This window comes from Ctenopharyngodon idella, chromosome 5 (assembly GCF_019924925.1).
Source record: "Ctenopharyngodon idella isolate HZGC_01 chromosome 5, HZGC01, whole genome shotgun sequence".
NCBI lineage: Eukaryota > Metazoa > Chordata > Actinopteri > Cypriniformes > Xenocyprididae > Ctenopharyngodon > Ctenopharyngodon idella.
This window is the reverse complement of record NC_067224.1, coordinates 31,799,017-31,814,184: the sequence shown is the minus strand read 5'-3', so window position 1 is coordinate 31,814,184 and position 15,168 is coordinate 31,799,017. Positions and strand designations below refer to the sequence as shown.

At 37.9% G+C, this 15,168-nt stretch overlaps 1 protein-coding gene across 1 annotated transcript; it reads right to left on the bottom strand.

The window, feature by feature from the left end:
* Window positions 1–218: 218 nt before the first annotated feature.
* lmo4a (LIM domain only 4a) lies at window positions 219–13,859 on the bottom strand. The gene is made up of 4 exons (XM_051894921.1): window positions 13,462–13,859; window positions 7,702–7,947; window positions 3,664–3,760; window positions 219–383 (listed from the first exon to the last, which is right to left on the bottom strand). The coding sequence occupies exons 2-4, from the start codon at window positions 7,938–7,940 to the stop codon at window positions 219–221; spliced, it is 501 nt and encodes a 166-aa protein (XP_051750881.1). The 5' UTR covers window positions 7,941–7,947; window positions 13,462–13,859.
* Window positions 13,860–15,168: the final 1,309 nt, after the last annotated feature.

Below are 15,168 nucleotides of genomic sequence, written 5' to 3'. Positions count from 1 at the left end.
ACCTGTGTAAAAAGAACCAAGTAGCCGATCAGTTTGTTTCTTTCTCTTATTTTTTTTAATCATATGTTTTTCAATCATCTGGTACCATAAATGTACATTTACAAAAATGTACATTTACATAATGTAAGTAACTTTATGTTACTGTTTTAAATGCAAATTGAGGGATAGCACTGACAATAATAGGTTTGCACAAACGATTTCAATTCACAGTGTTTTCATTATACCTTCTGGTCGGGTAGGAGGGTGTTGCTCTGCAGGGGGGTCAGGTGACTACTGAGCAAAGCTCCACCTGGTCGGTCATGCTCACAAAAGATGGTGCCGTTGACGTAGTGAAATCGGTCACCAGGCACCAAGCGATTTCGACATGTGGCACAAGTGAAACACTGTGGAGGAGAAAAAAAAGGAAGAAGAAAAAAAAAAAAAAAAAAAATTGTTATTTCATTGGTACTCTGCTCTGGTGTCTACGGAGCACCCAAAGGGACCTTTGCAAAAATAAAAAATTGACAGTTTCGCGTGCTCACAAGAAACGTATCGCGTGCGTACGCATTACAATTTCCGGTTTGTGTATACTATAACCCATTTCATTTGTGCGTCACTGCCTATGAAGAAAGCGAGAGTATGGATGCACATGAACTAATAAAGCTGTATTTGCTCAAAATCTGGCTTTCTTGGACCAGTTCGTCTAGGATGAATACAGCTAATTATTCGTTTTAATTTTTTTAAACGTGTGCCTTCCTTTATATCTAAAGTCCTTTACGTCTATGGCTCTACTTGCAATGAGCGCTGTTAGAACTGAATGAAGAAAATAAGCATTTCTCTGCCACCTGTAAGGATGCGTTAAATCCGACAAAGTGGTTTAATAAAGGGCCGTCTGATCTTGTGAAATACGTAATTTTAGTTGGCCTACATTTTACAGTTCCAGTATTTTTATATGGGACAATATAAATATGGCCTACTGCCCTAACAAAATACAAAGTTTTATCATTTTTACTTTACCAGTGTTTTTTCATGAACCATTAAATGTGGCATTATCACAATGCACACTGAGCCCATTTCTCAGCGCGATTTCTTGGATGCCACAGAGTTAAATTCGTTAAAATGGACATAAGTCCTTGAAATATGACGCACTGCCCTAACGAAAGCCACATTTTAAGCACTTTTTACTGTATCAGCCTTTTTTTTTTAAACTTGGCAAAAAGAACAATGCACACAGCCATTAATGTTGCGGTTTCCTGGCCGTCACAGAGAATGCTTTAAAGCAGACATAAGGCCGTGATATAACTGCCCTATGAAAGCCACATTTCAGCAAACAGATTGTTATTAATTCATACACATCCATACTCTCATTTTCTTTATAATTTTCAGCAAATAGATTTTTATTCATGCGCGTCCATACTCACGTTTTTTTTTATAATTTTGAGCAAATAGATCATTATTAATTCATCCATAGGCTACTCACATTTTCTTCATAATTTTAAGCAAATAGATCTTTATTAATGCATGCACATCCATACTCGCATTTTCTGTATAATGTTGAGCAAATAGATCTTTATTAATTCATCCATACTTGCATTTTCTTCATAATTTTGAGCAAATAGATCTTTATTAGTTCATGTGCATGCATACTCTTGCTTTCTTCATAGGCAGTGACGCACAAATTAAATAGGTTTTAGTATACACAAACCGGAAATTGTAACGGGTGCGCACGAGAACCATATCGCGTGCGCACGCGAAACTCTGTATATTTTTTATTTTTGCAAAGGTCCCTTTAGGGGCTCCGTAGGTGTCTCATTTAATAAGACAAGTCAATTTTTCAAATAAAAAAAAGTATTAAAGTTGAGATGAAATGGAAGTTCCATATAGTAAAAATAAATAAATAAAAAAAAAAAAAAAAAAAGGATGGATAGTTTACAATAAGATCAATGAGATACAATTGCAAAGTAGATAGGTGCTGCATCCGAAATGGTGTACTGTAGAGTAGGTATCAAATTTGGTTTGAAACTTACTTCGTGACCGTTTAAAAAAAGTATGTTCTATGTAGTATGAATGTGTGTAGTTTGAATGAAATTCAGACGTACGATATCCTCCATGTTGTCATTGTCATGTGACCTACTGCCATTCACAAATCCTCTCCTGTGGCCTCATGAAATAGTAAAGTATCCATCGAATACACACTTCAGAATCTTGGTGGAAGTAGTAGATCAGAGTAGAATACATACTACTCGGCTCACATACCGTTTTTCTCTTACTATGTAGTAGGGAAGTAGGCATATTTGGACACAGCGACTGTGAACTTTCATGTCTTGTCAACTTTAAATAGACTGAAATTAATTCATAAATATAAGCAGAAAAAAGTAGTTTTCCACTACTGAAATAAATGGGGAAGTGAGCGAGACCAGAGTACCTACACATATGGTACATTTGCATTGTTTGGAAAAATCTATTACCCTATAAGCTCACATTTCTTCAGATACTCACAAATTAGAAATTGTCAGGATGTAGTTACCCAATTTTGAAAACTTATGCAAACATGGACCACTGGGAAACCAAACCGATCCTCTCAGCTTAATCAGGGAATGGTTTCCTTTTCCAATCAAATATTATTAAGACAGGTTGACACCTACACCACTATAATTAAGGAGGAATGTGTGGTGCATTTGGGAAAATGGTTAGTTGATGAGTTTCGGTAGGCGTCTCTTGAGACTATCCTGCTATCAGTGTTCAGTAAAAGCAAGACTTCAGCTGACAATTCAAAGAGAAACTTATTTCCCCAAAAAGAGACTGCTTTAGGTCTTTACAGATGTTTCCATTCCAACCAAATAATGAGAAGCATAAACACATACTTTAATACAATAATGCCTCTAATTCTCATTCTGGAGATATGGGATGTGGGTCCAAGTCATTGTTTTGCAAGAATTATGCATTTCAGTCTTTCGACTTCCAGTCTTGAGGGAGTTGCAATACAATACTCAAAAAGAAATAAAATTTCATAAATCTAACTATTAAGCATTGTCTCAAGCTTATGTTGAGCAATTCCTGCTGGCGTTCATGGCAATGTCAAAGGGAATTAGGTAATTGCAATGTACAAAACAAATTCCCTTATGTTTGGGACTGGTTCAGAAATTGTAACCTTGTAAGTGTACAAGGATGTTGGAAAAATTCTGCAAATGGTGATTTCCAATTGATTTTCAATTTTATTTAATTTATTTTATATTCTAATCTTGTTTTGTTTGTTTGCTACAGATAAGATTTTGCATTATTTAGTTTAGTTCTTTATCCTGTTTGTTTTTTAATATTTTGTTTTTGTATATAATGGAAGTAAGGACAGATATTTTTTTCTTCCATATTGTGACACATTTGTGTAAAACAGATTATAGAAAAAGACAAAAAAAAAAAAGTAGGACAGGGACTTGGTTGTTGACTGGATGGAGGCAGATCTAAATGTGAACTTGCTTGCAGTCATTGTAAGAAAGGGCCGGGGTTTAAGTGGACAAAAATGATTGGTGAAGTTTGACATTTCACCAGAAGATTGAGTTATATTTTGTTTAAAAATAAGGAGCTCAAAAAATAATAAAAAAATAAAATCAATGAAAAATGCACATAACTTTTTTGTTTTTAATACAGACAAAGATGAGCATTTGCTGACAACAGACTATGGCTCACCTTTAGATGGTAGACGTTACCCTGGGCCCTCATCACCATCTCACTGGCAGGGATAGACTGTCCACATGCACTGCAGGCTCCACTGTGACCAAACAATCTGCACAGTGGGGAAAAAAAAAAAAAAAAAAAAAAAAAAAACAGCAATTAATTCAAACAAGAATATTTTAAAAGAGTAGGAAGAAATTAGCTGAAAGTCAACAAATACATGTTTATTAAGTGATGTTCTCACTCATAAAAACGGTTTACCATATTGCATAACCACCCTGAAAATAAAACTTCTCATTAAAGGGATAGTTCACCCAAAAAATGAAAATTATCCCATGATTTACTCACCCTCAAGCCATCCTAGGTGTATATGACTATTTTATGTATATGACCCCCCCCCCACCCCCCATTATAAAAAAAAATAATTCACAAGGCTCCAGGGGGTTAATAAAGGCCTTCTGAAGTGAAGTGATTGTTTTTTGTAAGAAAACATCCATATTTAAAACTTTATAAAGTAAAATAACTAGCTTCCGGCAGATAGCCGTAAGCATCAATTTGCGGTGGAAGAGTAACCCCTGACCCGACACATGGCGCAAAAGACGAACGCGGAAGCTCAGAGGCTAGAGCAAAACAAAACACCGGTCATGAATTGGAAGTCTAAAACGAGAAATTTTAAAGAGAAATGTCGGAGGATTTCGATATAAGAGATGAGGAGCTTGAGTTTGTTGCCCAGCCTTATTTGTTTAAACTGCGAGAGAGGTCTAAGCTTATTATACTCCTACATCCTGCGTCATACATCATGTCAGGGGTTACTCATTTGGCGCAAGTCCACTTGTGCAGTATGCGTACGGTCATCTGGCGGAAGCTAGTTATATTACTTTATAAAGTTTTAACCCCTTAGCATTCCTGCAAAATTTGCCTAAACGGCTAAAGGCATACCCAAAGTAAATTGCATGCTGTTGCATGCTTGAACCATTTGGAGTATATGCATGGTTTTGGTCTCTTTTGAAAGGTATGTGTACCACAAGTGGTACAGTGGAACACTAACAGGTTAAATATGGATATTTTTCTGACAAAAACCCATCGCTTTGCTTCAGAAGGCCTTTATTAACCCCCTGGAGCTGTACGGATTTTTTATGTATTTATGATGGATGGATGCATTTATTTGGATGCACACATGGGGAAATTCATTTTTATGTCCATAGCTTTAAGTTTGAGTGCTTCGCAATGTGTGTGTTTGTGCGTGGCTTGGCTTGGATGGCAGGGCACCAAAGCCCCTCTAGTCCTTAGACTGCAGCCTATCAGCTAATCTGGAGTGGCAGTGTAATTGGTGGCAATGGGTGGGGGGTGGCGGCTATAGGAGCCTCTGATCCACCCTTGGCTCCTAATTAGGGTGCACTTGATTACTCTGCTGCCTGAGCTTGAGGTTGTTATGAACAATTTTAGGAGAACACTCAAATGAGTTCAAGTCGTGCTCTTGATGAGCTGAAAGAAAAAAAGCATCCACACACTAGGTTGTACAGAGATAAAACCCAGATGCAAACAAACAAACTGCAACATACAAGCATTCCACTCGCACACATGCACACAAACAAGTTGTTTTCATTCAGAACACCTGGAGCCACCGTGTCACAGTCATGTTTCAGTAGGAAACATTTCTTCCACTCCCTCTCAGGGGTCTTTATTGTGACGGTAACCAGACCAGTTTGGCAGCTAATTCTCACCGCTTCACTTTCTCCTCTTCCCCTTCCCCTCTCTCGCTCTCTCTCTCAACCCCTCCTCCGCTATCACTGTCCCAGCTCTGACTGCTCGCAGTAATGAATTTTTGATCTTAATCCAAACAGTAATTTAATAAGAGACGGCAGAAAGGAGCCCTGTTCTCCCTAATTAATGCACCCTACTTTTATCAGACCTCAGGCTCCATGCTGTGTCATTTGGTAATGAAGCTCTGCCCTTTTGATTAGCTGTATTATACATATTTAATACACTGCAGATTGAGTACACCTTACATGCACTCTTAAAGGAAATATCCCCAAGACCACCCTTGACACGTATAACATGTTTGCTGAATTATAGTGCTGTAAGAGATGTCCTTTGTGAAGAAAGTATTTTCTTTCTCACTTGAATTGTGTTCCAAAGATGAACAAAGGTCTTATGGGTGTGGAACGACATGAGGGTGAGTAATTAATGACAGAAATTTCATTTTTGGGTGAACTAACCCTTTAAGGAGGCCTAAACTGGTGAAAAATAATACAAAATTGGCAAAATACACACTATATTGAATAGCAACAACAACAACAACAACAACAATAATTTTATTATTATTTTGTATTATTTTTCAGTTCAGTCAGTCCCATGTCAAACTATTTTTCATATTATATTAGGTATTTTTAAAAAGTAATATATCAATAATATGAATACATTAATATTTAATAAATTAATTCATATCAATATAAAATGCATATAAAATAAAATTAATATTAATAGCTAATAATAACAAAAGTATTTGAATATACATGATAATATATTAATATACATAAATATGTATATTAAAAAAAAAATGTGGGAGAAATTCAAAATTATTTTAAAACAAAAATCCTGTTTGTCATTAACTCTTATAAACTCTTGCAATAAACTCTTAACTATGACAATTATTTTGTATCAGTAATATTTGTTTCAAATATGGCAGGACTGCACTGTTTCTTTTTGATTTTGGGGTCAGAAAGATTATTTGACTTTTAAGCAGGCATCTCTGGCACTTCTACAGCAATCACAGGCATACAAAAAAAACCATCTGTGTGGCAATGCCAAATAGTCAGAGATCCCTGGTTGAGGTCCAAACAGACCAGTGTGGGTCTAACAGGCAACAATGCCGTGCCGTCATGGACCAATGCATCACTGCACACATCCAAACACACAGAGGTCAATTTCAAAGCCTCAGTGATTATAAACAAATCTAATCTCCTCACCTCTGGAGCCTTCAGCTCAAAATATACAAGGGAATAGAAGCCAAATTCAATCAAAGAGTTATGTAATCATCATATGGCACATATGCAATCATAGACCTCAGCGAAAACTGCCATAAAAATAAACGATCAATTGTTAGGGTTTGCAAATCAAGGTTACGGTTGTTTTGTAGACTGGTCAAAATTTATGACAAAATGACAGTTCTGAGTGGAGTTCTAATTTGATCACTGACTGTGTGGTTAAACAGTACAGCCTGAATCTAAAGCGGTGTACAGCACATGAAAAACATGTGGGGAGTCTTTGAGGAATATGGCTGCTCCAGATGCCATGTTACATGCACCCACACACTTCCTGTCATAATCGGTGAACTTTTCTTGTCCTGTTACAGTTCACGCAGTAACATATATTCCAATGAGTTGCCACAGAAAAGATGTCTAAAATAAATGTCAGATGCTGCACTGCATTGATTGATTTTTCTTTCTTTCGGTTTTACGTTTTACGTACTCGCCCCGAGTAAATATCCCAATCACAATGTAGTGCACTAAAGTTAGGGGGCGCATAACCATGCTTGCAATGCTGGTGTCAGATTTCACACTTTAACATGGCAAATGGTGAAGTGAGGCTGCAATATGAGGAAGCACCACCGTCTTTCAAATATGTGGTTTGTGGGTCATTTCGGTTCTGCCGAGGTATGTATTGAACCATGGGCTAAATGTATTGTTGCATACCTAGCAGTGTGCAGGATTTTATCGGTTTTCTTCTGCTTAAATATGAAACAAATTTACAACAAGTCTGTGGAAGCCCATCTAAATATCCTGAGCATTTCAGACCATTCACCTGAACTTAAAGCACTACCAATTCTAGAAAGGAGATATGGATATGTCAAATGATATAAAACGACAATCAAGTTCAGGAATCAATAACATTTTATTGATTCGTTTCCAGTCAAACCCAGAGATTTCTTATCCTCCTAGTCTAACACATTACGATTGACACTGTGACCAGGAGGAACATCATTTATTTTCTCTTATTCAACGTTTCTGTCTCAGTCCCACCAAATCCCTGACTGCACGTTTCTTTTAGTACCTGATGTAATCGTTCCTGCAGAGGATCATTCCTCCTTTGCTGAAGCAGGTGCTGCCGATCTCTCCCAGTTGAGCCTGGCAGCAGGAGCACTTAAGGCAGCGCGTGTGCCAGTACCGATCCATGGAGAAGAGCAGGAAGCGATCCGAGATCCGACCTCCGCAGCCTGCACAGGAGCGCACTGCACCGCCACTACCTCCCGTTACCGCGACAGCAGTGGTTTCCACACGGCTGTTCACCATCGCCTGCCTGCGGGATAGAACGGAGAAGCTCGTAAATCAGCATATCTGGCCTGTGTTATCCAGAGACCAGATAGTTCTGCCATTATCAGAAGATCAGCCATTAGAGATGTTCCCCCAAACCTCTTCAAACAAATCAACATAATACATTCTTATGATCCTAAGAAAACATCATAGTAGATTAATGGGACAGATATATATTCTCTCTCTATTGCTGATTTCATTTTCAATGTCCCAAACCAGAGACAAGAGAAACTGACTGACCAATTCGGATTACAATTTTACAGTATATTTCTACAATTTATTACAGAAAATAACAGTAAACAAAGCCAGGAAAATGACTGATGTAGCAGCACAGTATACTGAAGTATATTTACAGATTAAGTGTAATAAAATATGTTTACAGTACTATGCTAGTGCCTAGGTTCCCCAAATGCAATGCAACTTGAATACATAATGTGGCTGCGTAATGTTTTCTCTTTTTTTACCATTTGTCATTTTATTTCTCTGTGGTTGTGCTCACCTTTAGGTTATTGCTTTGTAAAGTTCAGGGTTTTATTACATCTAAAATTATCTTTGTTGTTTATCACCATTCTTTTGTATTCTGAGTTTGGTATTCTGAGTGAGGAATATTCAAAAAAAAGTTTGCCAGAGTAGCAACTAGTCAGCTCACAACAACAGTATTGCAAGCCCCCAACAGCAGAGGTCTTTTAAAGCACTGAAATATCATTTATTTTTCATTTTCTTTAAGTTATGATTACATATAAGGGCCAGTTATAACGTTTAGCTTATTTTCTTCATGTAATAGTGCAAACAGTTGTATTCTGTAATGTTTTTATACTGGCTAAGAGAAAAGGTTTCTAATCAAAGGAAACAATCATAACTAAGACACTATTTACAATATTTTTATCCCACAATGCAGTGCAATGAGAGAAAAAAAATGTGGTTGGATATAGCAGAACTGTAAGCAGTTAATGAAACGGTACTCAATGTAAGTCTTGGCAGTGTTTCACCAATGAAGAGGTACACAAGTCTGTCTAGAAAACAACCTGCTCTTGCACAAGAACCTGTGCTTCTAAAATGACTGGATAATGGACAGAGCCTAAGGCACTGCTAAACAACCTATGACCACCATAACACCATTATGAATGTGATATTTTATTAACAATAGTTAGTTAACATTATGAACATCATCAAATCCATTTTTTATAGTTAAATGCATTTAAAATGTGTTTGTACAAACAATGTTATATGAAGTACCTCAAGAAAAGTTAGTTAAAAGAAAAAGAAATTTATAGTGCAAAGTTATTGCCACGGAACTATAATAAAACTAATGCTGCAGGCAATTCTATGGAAATTATGTAGTCCACAGATTTTTATATCTGCCTTAACATTATCAGTTTATATCTACAGCTCATTTCCAGAACTTTCATTGCAAATATGAGTGGAGATCAAACCCAGCTGGAGGCAGTGCAGCTTTCAAATGGCAGTAACTGAAACCATAAGGACAAAAACTAAAGTCTGTTCCCTTTCAGAGTACCTTATCTCAGAGTGTGAATGTTGATCCGAGAACAGGGGTCATATCAATATGGCATCTCCAAATAAGAGCACTAATCTAGAAATCTAGCTATCCTTATCTGTATGAGACTTTACAAACACCACCTTGCTTTACCACGGTTTTCACAGTACATAAACAAAAATAATTGGGGGCCGGAACTCAACTACTTTTCCAAGACTGATTTTTAATATGTCCTAGTTTGCAGTCAGAATGTCTTGTGGTAAACAGCCTTCAACCAACACGAGAACTCAATCACAACACCAACCACTGTTAATGATGTTTTCCAAATGAAAGTGCAGCTGATTTGTCATTCCCTGTCTGATGATTTTAGTTCGAGTATGTTTTCACTTATGTCGAGTGTATTCCCTTGATGAGTTACTGTTCACCAGCCATTTCCCTGCGAGCAAGCAAACTATTCCCGCTCTCAATAAACAGCCTTATGCAGTTCCAGAAGGATGAATTCAGTCTAACCACTAACCATCCTCACCACACACACACACACATACATTTTTAGTATGTCTAGCTTCAGGCCAACATATTACCTTTTTTTAAACATTATCTAAAATAAGTTATAAAGTTGTGGTTTGAGAAGGTCAGACCATCCAACTAAGCAAAACACATTCAGACTCGAAGTACAATACATATGCTCAGATGCATTAGGAAATGCTTGCACATTTTATTTCTAAAAATAACTTTGTATCTCTGCATTGTTTTCTGAACAGACACGAAAGTGAGCTTCTATGCAGCATTTGGAGAACCTCAGGAAAATCCCATGAGGACCAGACTGTGCAGTTTTCTCCTTTTGGAGACTACAGGCTGCAGCAATGTGAGGAAGAGGCTTTGGACATCTGGCTGAGGCTATATCACTTGTTATTTCCTCCCTCTGTTGTTCTAAAGGAGAGGTCAGTCAGCAGCAGCCTGGAGACGGAGGCCAGGTTAGAGGTCACAACTGAGCCCTGTTGATTGGTAGGGTCGACCTGGGGTCAAAAGAGGAGAGGAAAGCAACAGGAAGGCTCTTTGTGCTTTGCTGCAAAGGAGTGGGAATGCTTTCCTCAGGTCATATCTGTCTTCCCAACCTTGTGCCGGACATAAGATATCAACCGCCACGCGCTTTCCCACAAACAAGAGCATGAACAGTGCCAACAGGTACAATAGGCTCCTAAAGGGACAGTTCCCCCCAAAATGAAACTTACCCTAACACAAAAATAGGATATTTAGAAAAAATTCTCTGTTTTTTTTTCTTTCTGTCCATACTTTCAAAATGTCTTCTTTTGTGTTATACGTGCCATACAGGTTTGGAATGACATAAGGGTGGATGAGGGTGACTAAATTATGACCTTTTTTTTTTTTTTTGGAGGGGGGAACTATCCCTGTTTGTAAGCACCTTACAAACAGTTTATGCAGTGGTGCGGTGGAATTATGAAACGGAGCTTTCAACATGAAAATGGAGAAATCCTAAAGCTAAGCATTAGCAATCTGCAAAAAAAAAATAAACTTGAAAGATCTTGTGCACATGTGTGGTTTACATTCCCTCACCTTACCTGATAAAACAGGTCGAGCAGGTCTACAACACTCAGAGAGCTGCATGTGCATTTCCCCTACAAACAGAGTGACATCCCGAAACTGACATGAACATGCATGCCTGAATTCTTATTGGAGAATTTGCCAGGCACCAGTTTAAACCAATTTCCGACACTCTTGGCTCTAATCTTTTCATTGTCATGTCAGAGTTGGGCATATTTGTAAGTCTTACACAAACTATGAGCCTGATATCTTATTAAATGCACTGGGACCAGTTGTATGAGATTATAAATCTGAACCAAAGGTAAATTTATTCAGCGCCCCTACGCAAACAGATTTCGCCTCAGGACTTTTTTCTCCATAACTGACACCAGTAACAAGCACCATACATTGTCATTCCCGCACACCTGCAGAAGTGCCATTCCAAAGCAGGTTGCCAAATAACTTTGCAACAGTTAATTTCATGAAAATGCAAATCCCCCATTTTTTAATCATCCTTCTCCTGCAGACCTGAGAGCTAGAGAGACAATGCTGCTGAATGGGACCCTGGGGGAATATCACAGGCTTTGAGGCTTGGCTGTTTCAATACAGAACAATTACATTATCCCTCTAATAACTTAGGTAAGTTAATCCTTCACTGGAAACGTTTGGCGACAACCTTTTTTAAGCTTTGAGGCTTAATGTAGTGTCTTATCACAGGGTAGCAGGAGTTGTGACGCTGTAGGCCTATCTTTGGCAGTCTGCATTGTGTTGTGACCAATTCCTTACTTAAAAGGCAAGCAAAATGGCATACATACTACTTAAGAGGAGTGCAAAGTTTGTTTAAAGGTCACTTATAACTTAAAACAGGCAAATCTGGGCATATAGGTGATTTATGGGCAAACAGTTGTAGATCAATGTGCAGATTATGAGATAAATGAGTGGAGAATGTCGTAAAAGCTCTTCAGACCCATGTTAACTATTTTTTATACTTAGAGGGGCTTCTTAGTAAATTATATCCTATATAAAGTTAATGGAGTAACATTAGATTAATAAAACATACATACAAATAAAAAAGAATGTACCTCAAGGTCTTCAAGTCGAGAATTCATCCTGTTTTCCCAAACGTATGAATAAACTGAACTATTCAACCAAAGTACTGCTAGTTTCGAAGTGAGGAGCTACTCTGGAAATAGACCAAACTCTTCTCTTTCTCTCTCGTTATTTAAACGCTGTCATCAGAAAGGTCATCGAGGGGGAGGCTCGTTCAGTTCCACTCGACTAACGGGCTGATTGATGAAATAAGAGGCAAAAACAGAAGCTAATGAAGAGAAACACAATACCGTCGCTGTCCGAGCGCAGACTGATGGATTGGTGTCGGCTTGACGGAGCAAATGATGGGTCTACACTATTAGACAAATCACATATCATCAATTACTAGCCTAATGGTGTAGGAGACTTAAGAACACAATGTTATGTTTTATGGTTGTGCTTCAACTTTTCCTTCTGTGGGGCGGAACGTCTGTTGAGAACTAACCGCGCGGTCTCCATAGAAACTCGCTAACGCGAGAATAATTTCGCTTTTTTAAATATAATTTGACTTGTGCTGTAAATGTGAATTTTTAGTGTCATTTACACGTCGGTTAGGAGAATAATAACTGCGCACAAACCCAGTGTAAGTCGGTGATAATTAAAATAAATGAGCGTAACACCATGGTTCGCAGCCTCTAAAAATAGTAGCGAGTCCAGTGAGCAAATGACCATACCCTGGTTGGCACCACCGCAGATTAGCAGTATATCCTTCTCTTTTAATAATGCGCTCTGGGGCCATATAACTACACGCTTCGCCGTTTCATTAAAACGGGTCTCTTTTTAATTAACACTCTGCGCACAACTCCCCATTGTGCACAATTCTCCGCTCCAGTGACAGCACACATAAAGGCTGCGTCTCGAAACATAATGTGCTGCCTACCTAGACAGCATTTTACCTAGACACCAACTCAGCCCAGCTGTCTAGGTTGGCAGCTCACGGTGATTTGAGATACAGCCATGAGTGAGAGTTACTGTACGGGAAAGTTGCAGCCAAGATGAACCAATGTAAAGTTTGGTTAATGAAGTATTTCAATAAAAGGTTGGCAAAAAACAAAAAAAAAACAAAAACATAACACCTACACACAACTTTAAATAAAACTTTAATTTTTGGTCTGTAACTCAGCTGGTAAAGTACAACGCTATTTACATCAAAATGTAGAGTAAACTGCCTTGACGTCTGCTAAATTACACATAGCTACAAAAGTGTGATAAAATACAAAATAATGACATCTTATAGGAGCAGACGTTTTGATATGCGTGTTTGAACACGCACAGAACTGACTAGAAACTGTTAAAACAGACAGACAACGAAACTCTCTGAAAACAAGTTCACAATCGGTTTAGTGATTAAATGTTTACTAGATTTTTACTCACCGTTATTTGTACGTAGTCTGGAAAGAAGTCAAAGAATCACTCTCAAAGTTATTGCGCGGTATTAAGCAGTGAGAGACTGGTTGTCTCCTTGTTTTTGTATTTTTATTTCGTCCACCCAAAAATCGTTGAAGAAAATGGTCTTTTGATAATCCGAGTGTCGCGTGTTCCAACAAACTTCAAAATCGTCCCTCTTGTTAGAAGCGCTCCGCCACAACCGTCAAATTCATGTTAACGTTGAGCTATTGCACATGATCTCGCACGTGGCGGGTTCTTAAAACTAGTATCTATTATAACTCGCTTTCTTATGAATTGGTGCCTAAAACCTCCTGTGAGCTGCAAAGTCTTATTTCTGGCGTCAGTTTACGCTGAAATTACTCATGAACGAACAGGGAGAAAATTTTAAAGTCACTCCTCTGGTGACGTGCCATAGGTGCAACCCCCGCAGCCAATAAACGACGAGGGGGCGTGGCATTTGACAGAATGATGGATGGCTGTTTGGGCAACTTCAAATTATTTGAAACTAATTTAAATGGCCCATAATCACCACGGCTGAGTTCTGCTGAAAGGACTTAAAAGGCCTTCTTTATCCACAGCATTTAAACCTGCTGCAATTTAAAGTAGTTGTGTTAATTATTCACCTATGCGCTTACACAAATAGACAATTTTCTAAGCATCAATCTATAAATAAACCGACAATAGATGCAAAAACACAGTCCAAATAACAGATGTGCTCACGCGAGAGGAAAACAGGCATCTGTTAAATTGAACACTAGCACGTGCTCTCACCTTATATTTGCTGCGTCTCTCGGCACTATCGAAGCTGCGAACATCTGGCCAAGATGGAAAGCCAATTACCTCTGGCGCCGTAAATCTTTATTTAACCAATGCAATACTGTCCAATTTGCCTTGATTTACCATTACAGGCTTAAATGAACTGGCCTTGGCCTCTCTCTTACAAGCAGTGCTAACACTAAGAAATGTTGTGGCTTATGATGTCAACTACTAAACACACCCGTGAGGCAGTAGCAATGTCTAAACTGTTAATGGCAAAACATAATGTGACAACTGTAGCCTAACACAGTCTAGGTACTCTGTTCATTATTTAAGAGATGTACAGAGCAGTCTTTATACAGAAATGAAGCAAGGATGCCCTGCTATATTGTATAAAATTGAGTGTTTTTGCCTAAATAATAGGCTTGTACAGAATCATTAGTTATATACTTGTATAGGCCTACTTATAATTATATACTTGGATAACTTAGTATACTTGTACTTTTTCCATGTAGTAAGGACAATGAAATATTTAGCTGAATTTAACTTCACAAGTGCTTTGGTTCAATTTAATATTGTATTTTTTTCACAAAAAAAAATATTTGAGGTCAAACAATAATCGATCGCCATTCTAATAAAAAGTATGTATAAGGCCCTAGCAAAAGCTACACAAAGTTCAAACAACACATTAATTTTCACAAATGAAGCAGAGCCAAAATTACTTTTTAATACAATGTTCATATAGGAAATGTACACATACTCATGTATACCGTACTAGTCAAAGCAGTGGGGCCTAGTGTTTAATAGAAGACTTAGCAATGGTGATATTATTCCTGCTCAGGAAATAAGGGTCTGGCGGCATCTAGTGGAGGATTGTATGAGCTATTTTGTTTGCACGTGAGGCTAGAACTAGAAACAGCAGCAGCAGCAGCAGTA

What these genes read in the sequence shown, in the direction of transcription:
- lmo4a (XM_051894921.1), bottom strand. Translation starts at nt 7,940, where the DNA reads ATGGTGAACAGCCGTGTGGAAACCACTGCTGTCGCGGTAACGGGAGGT. An exon ending in TGCAGGAACGATTACATCAG is followed by an intron (nt 3,761 to 7,701) that starts GTACTAAAAGAA and finishes CCCACTGTGCAG; the next exon opens with ATTGTTTGGTCACAGTGGAG. An exon ending in GTAACGTCTACCATCTAAAG is followed by an intron (nt 384 to 3,663) that starts GTGAGCCATAGT and finishes TCTCCTCCACAG; the next exon opens with TGTTTCACTTGTGCCACATG.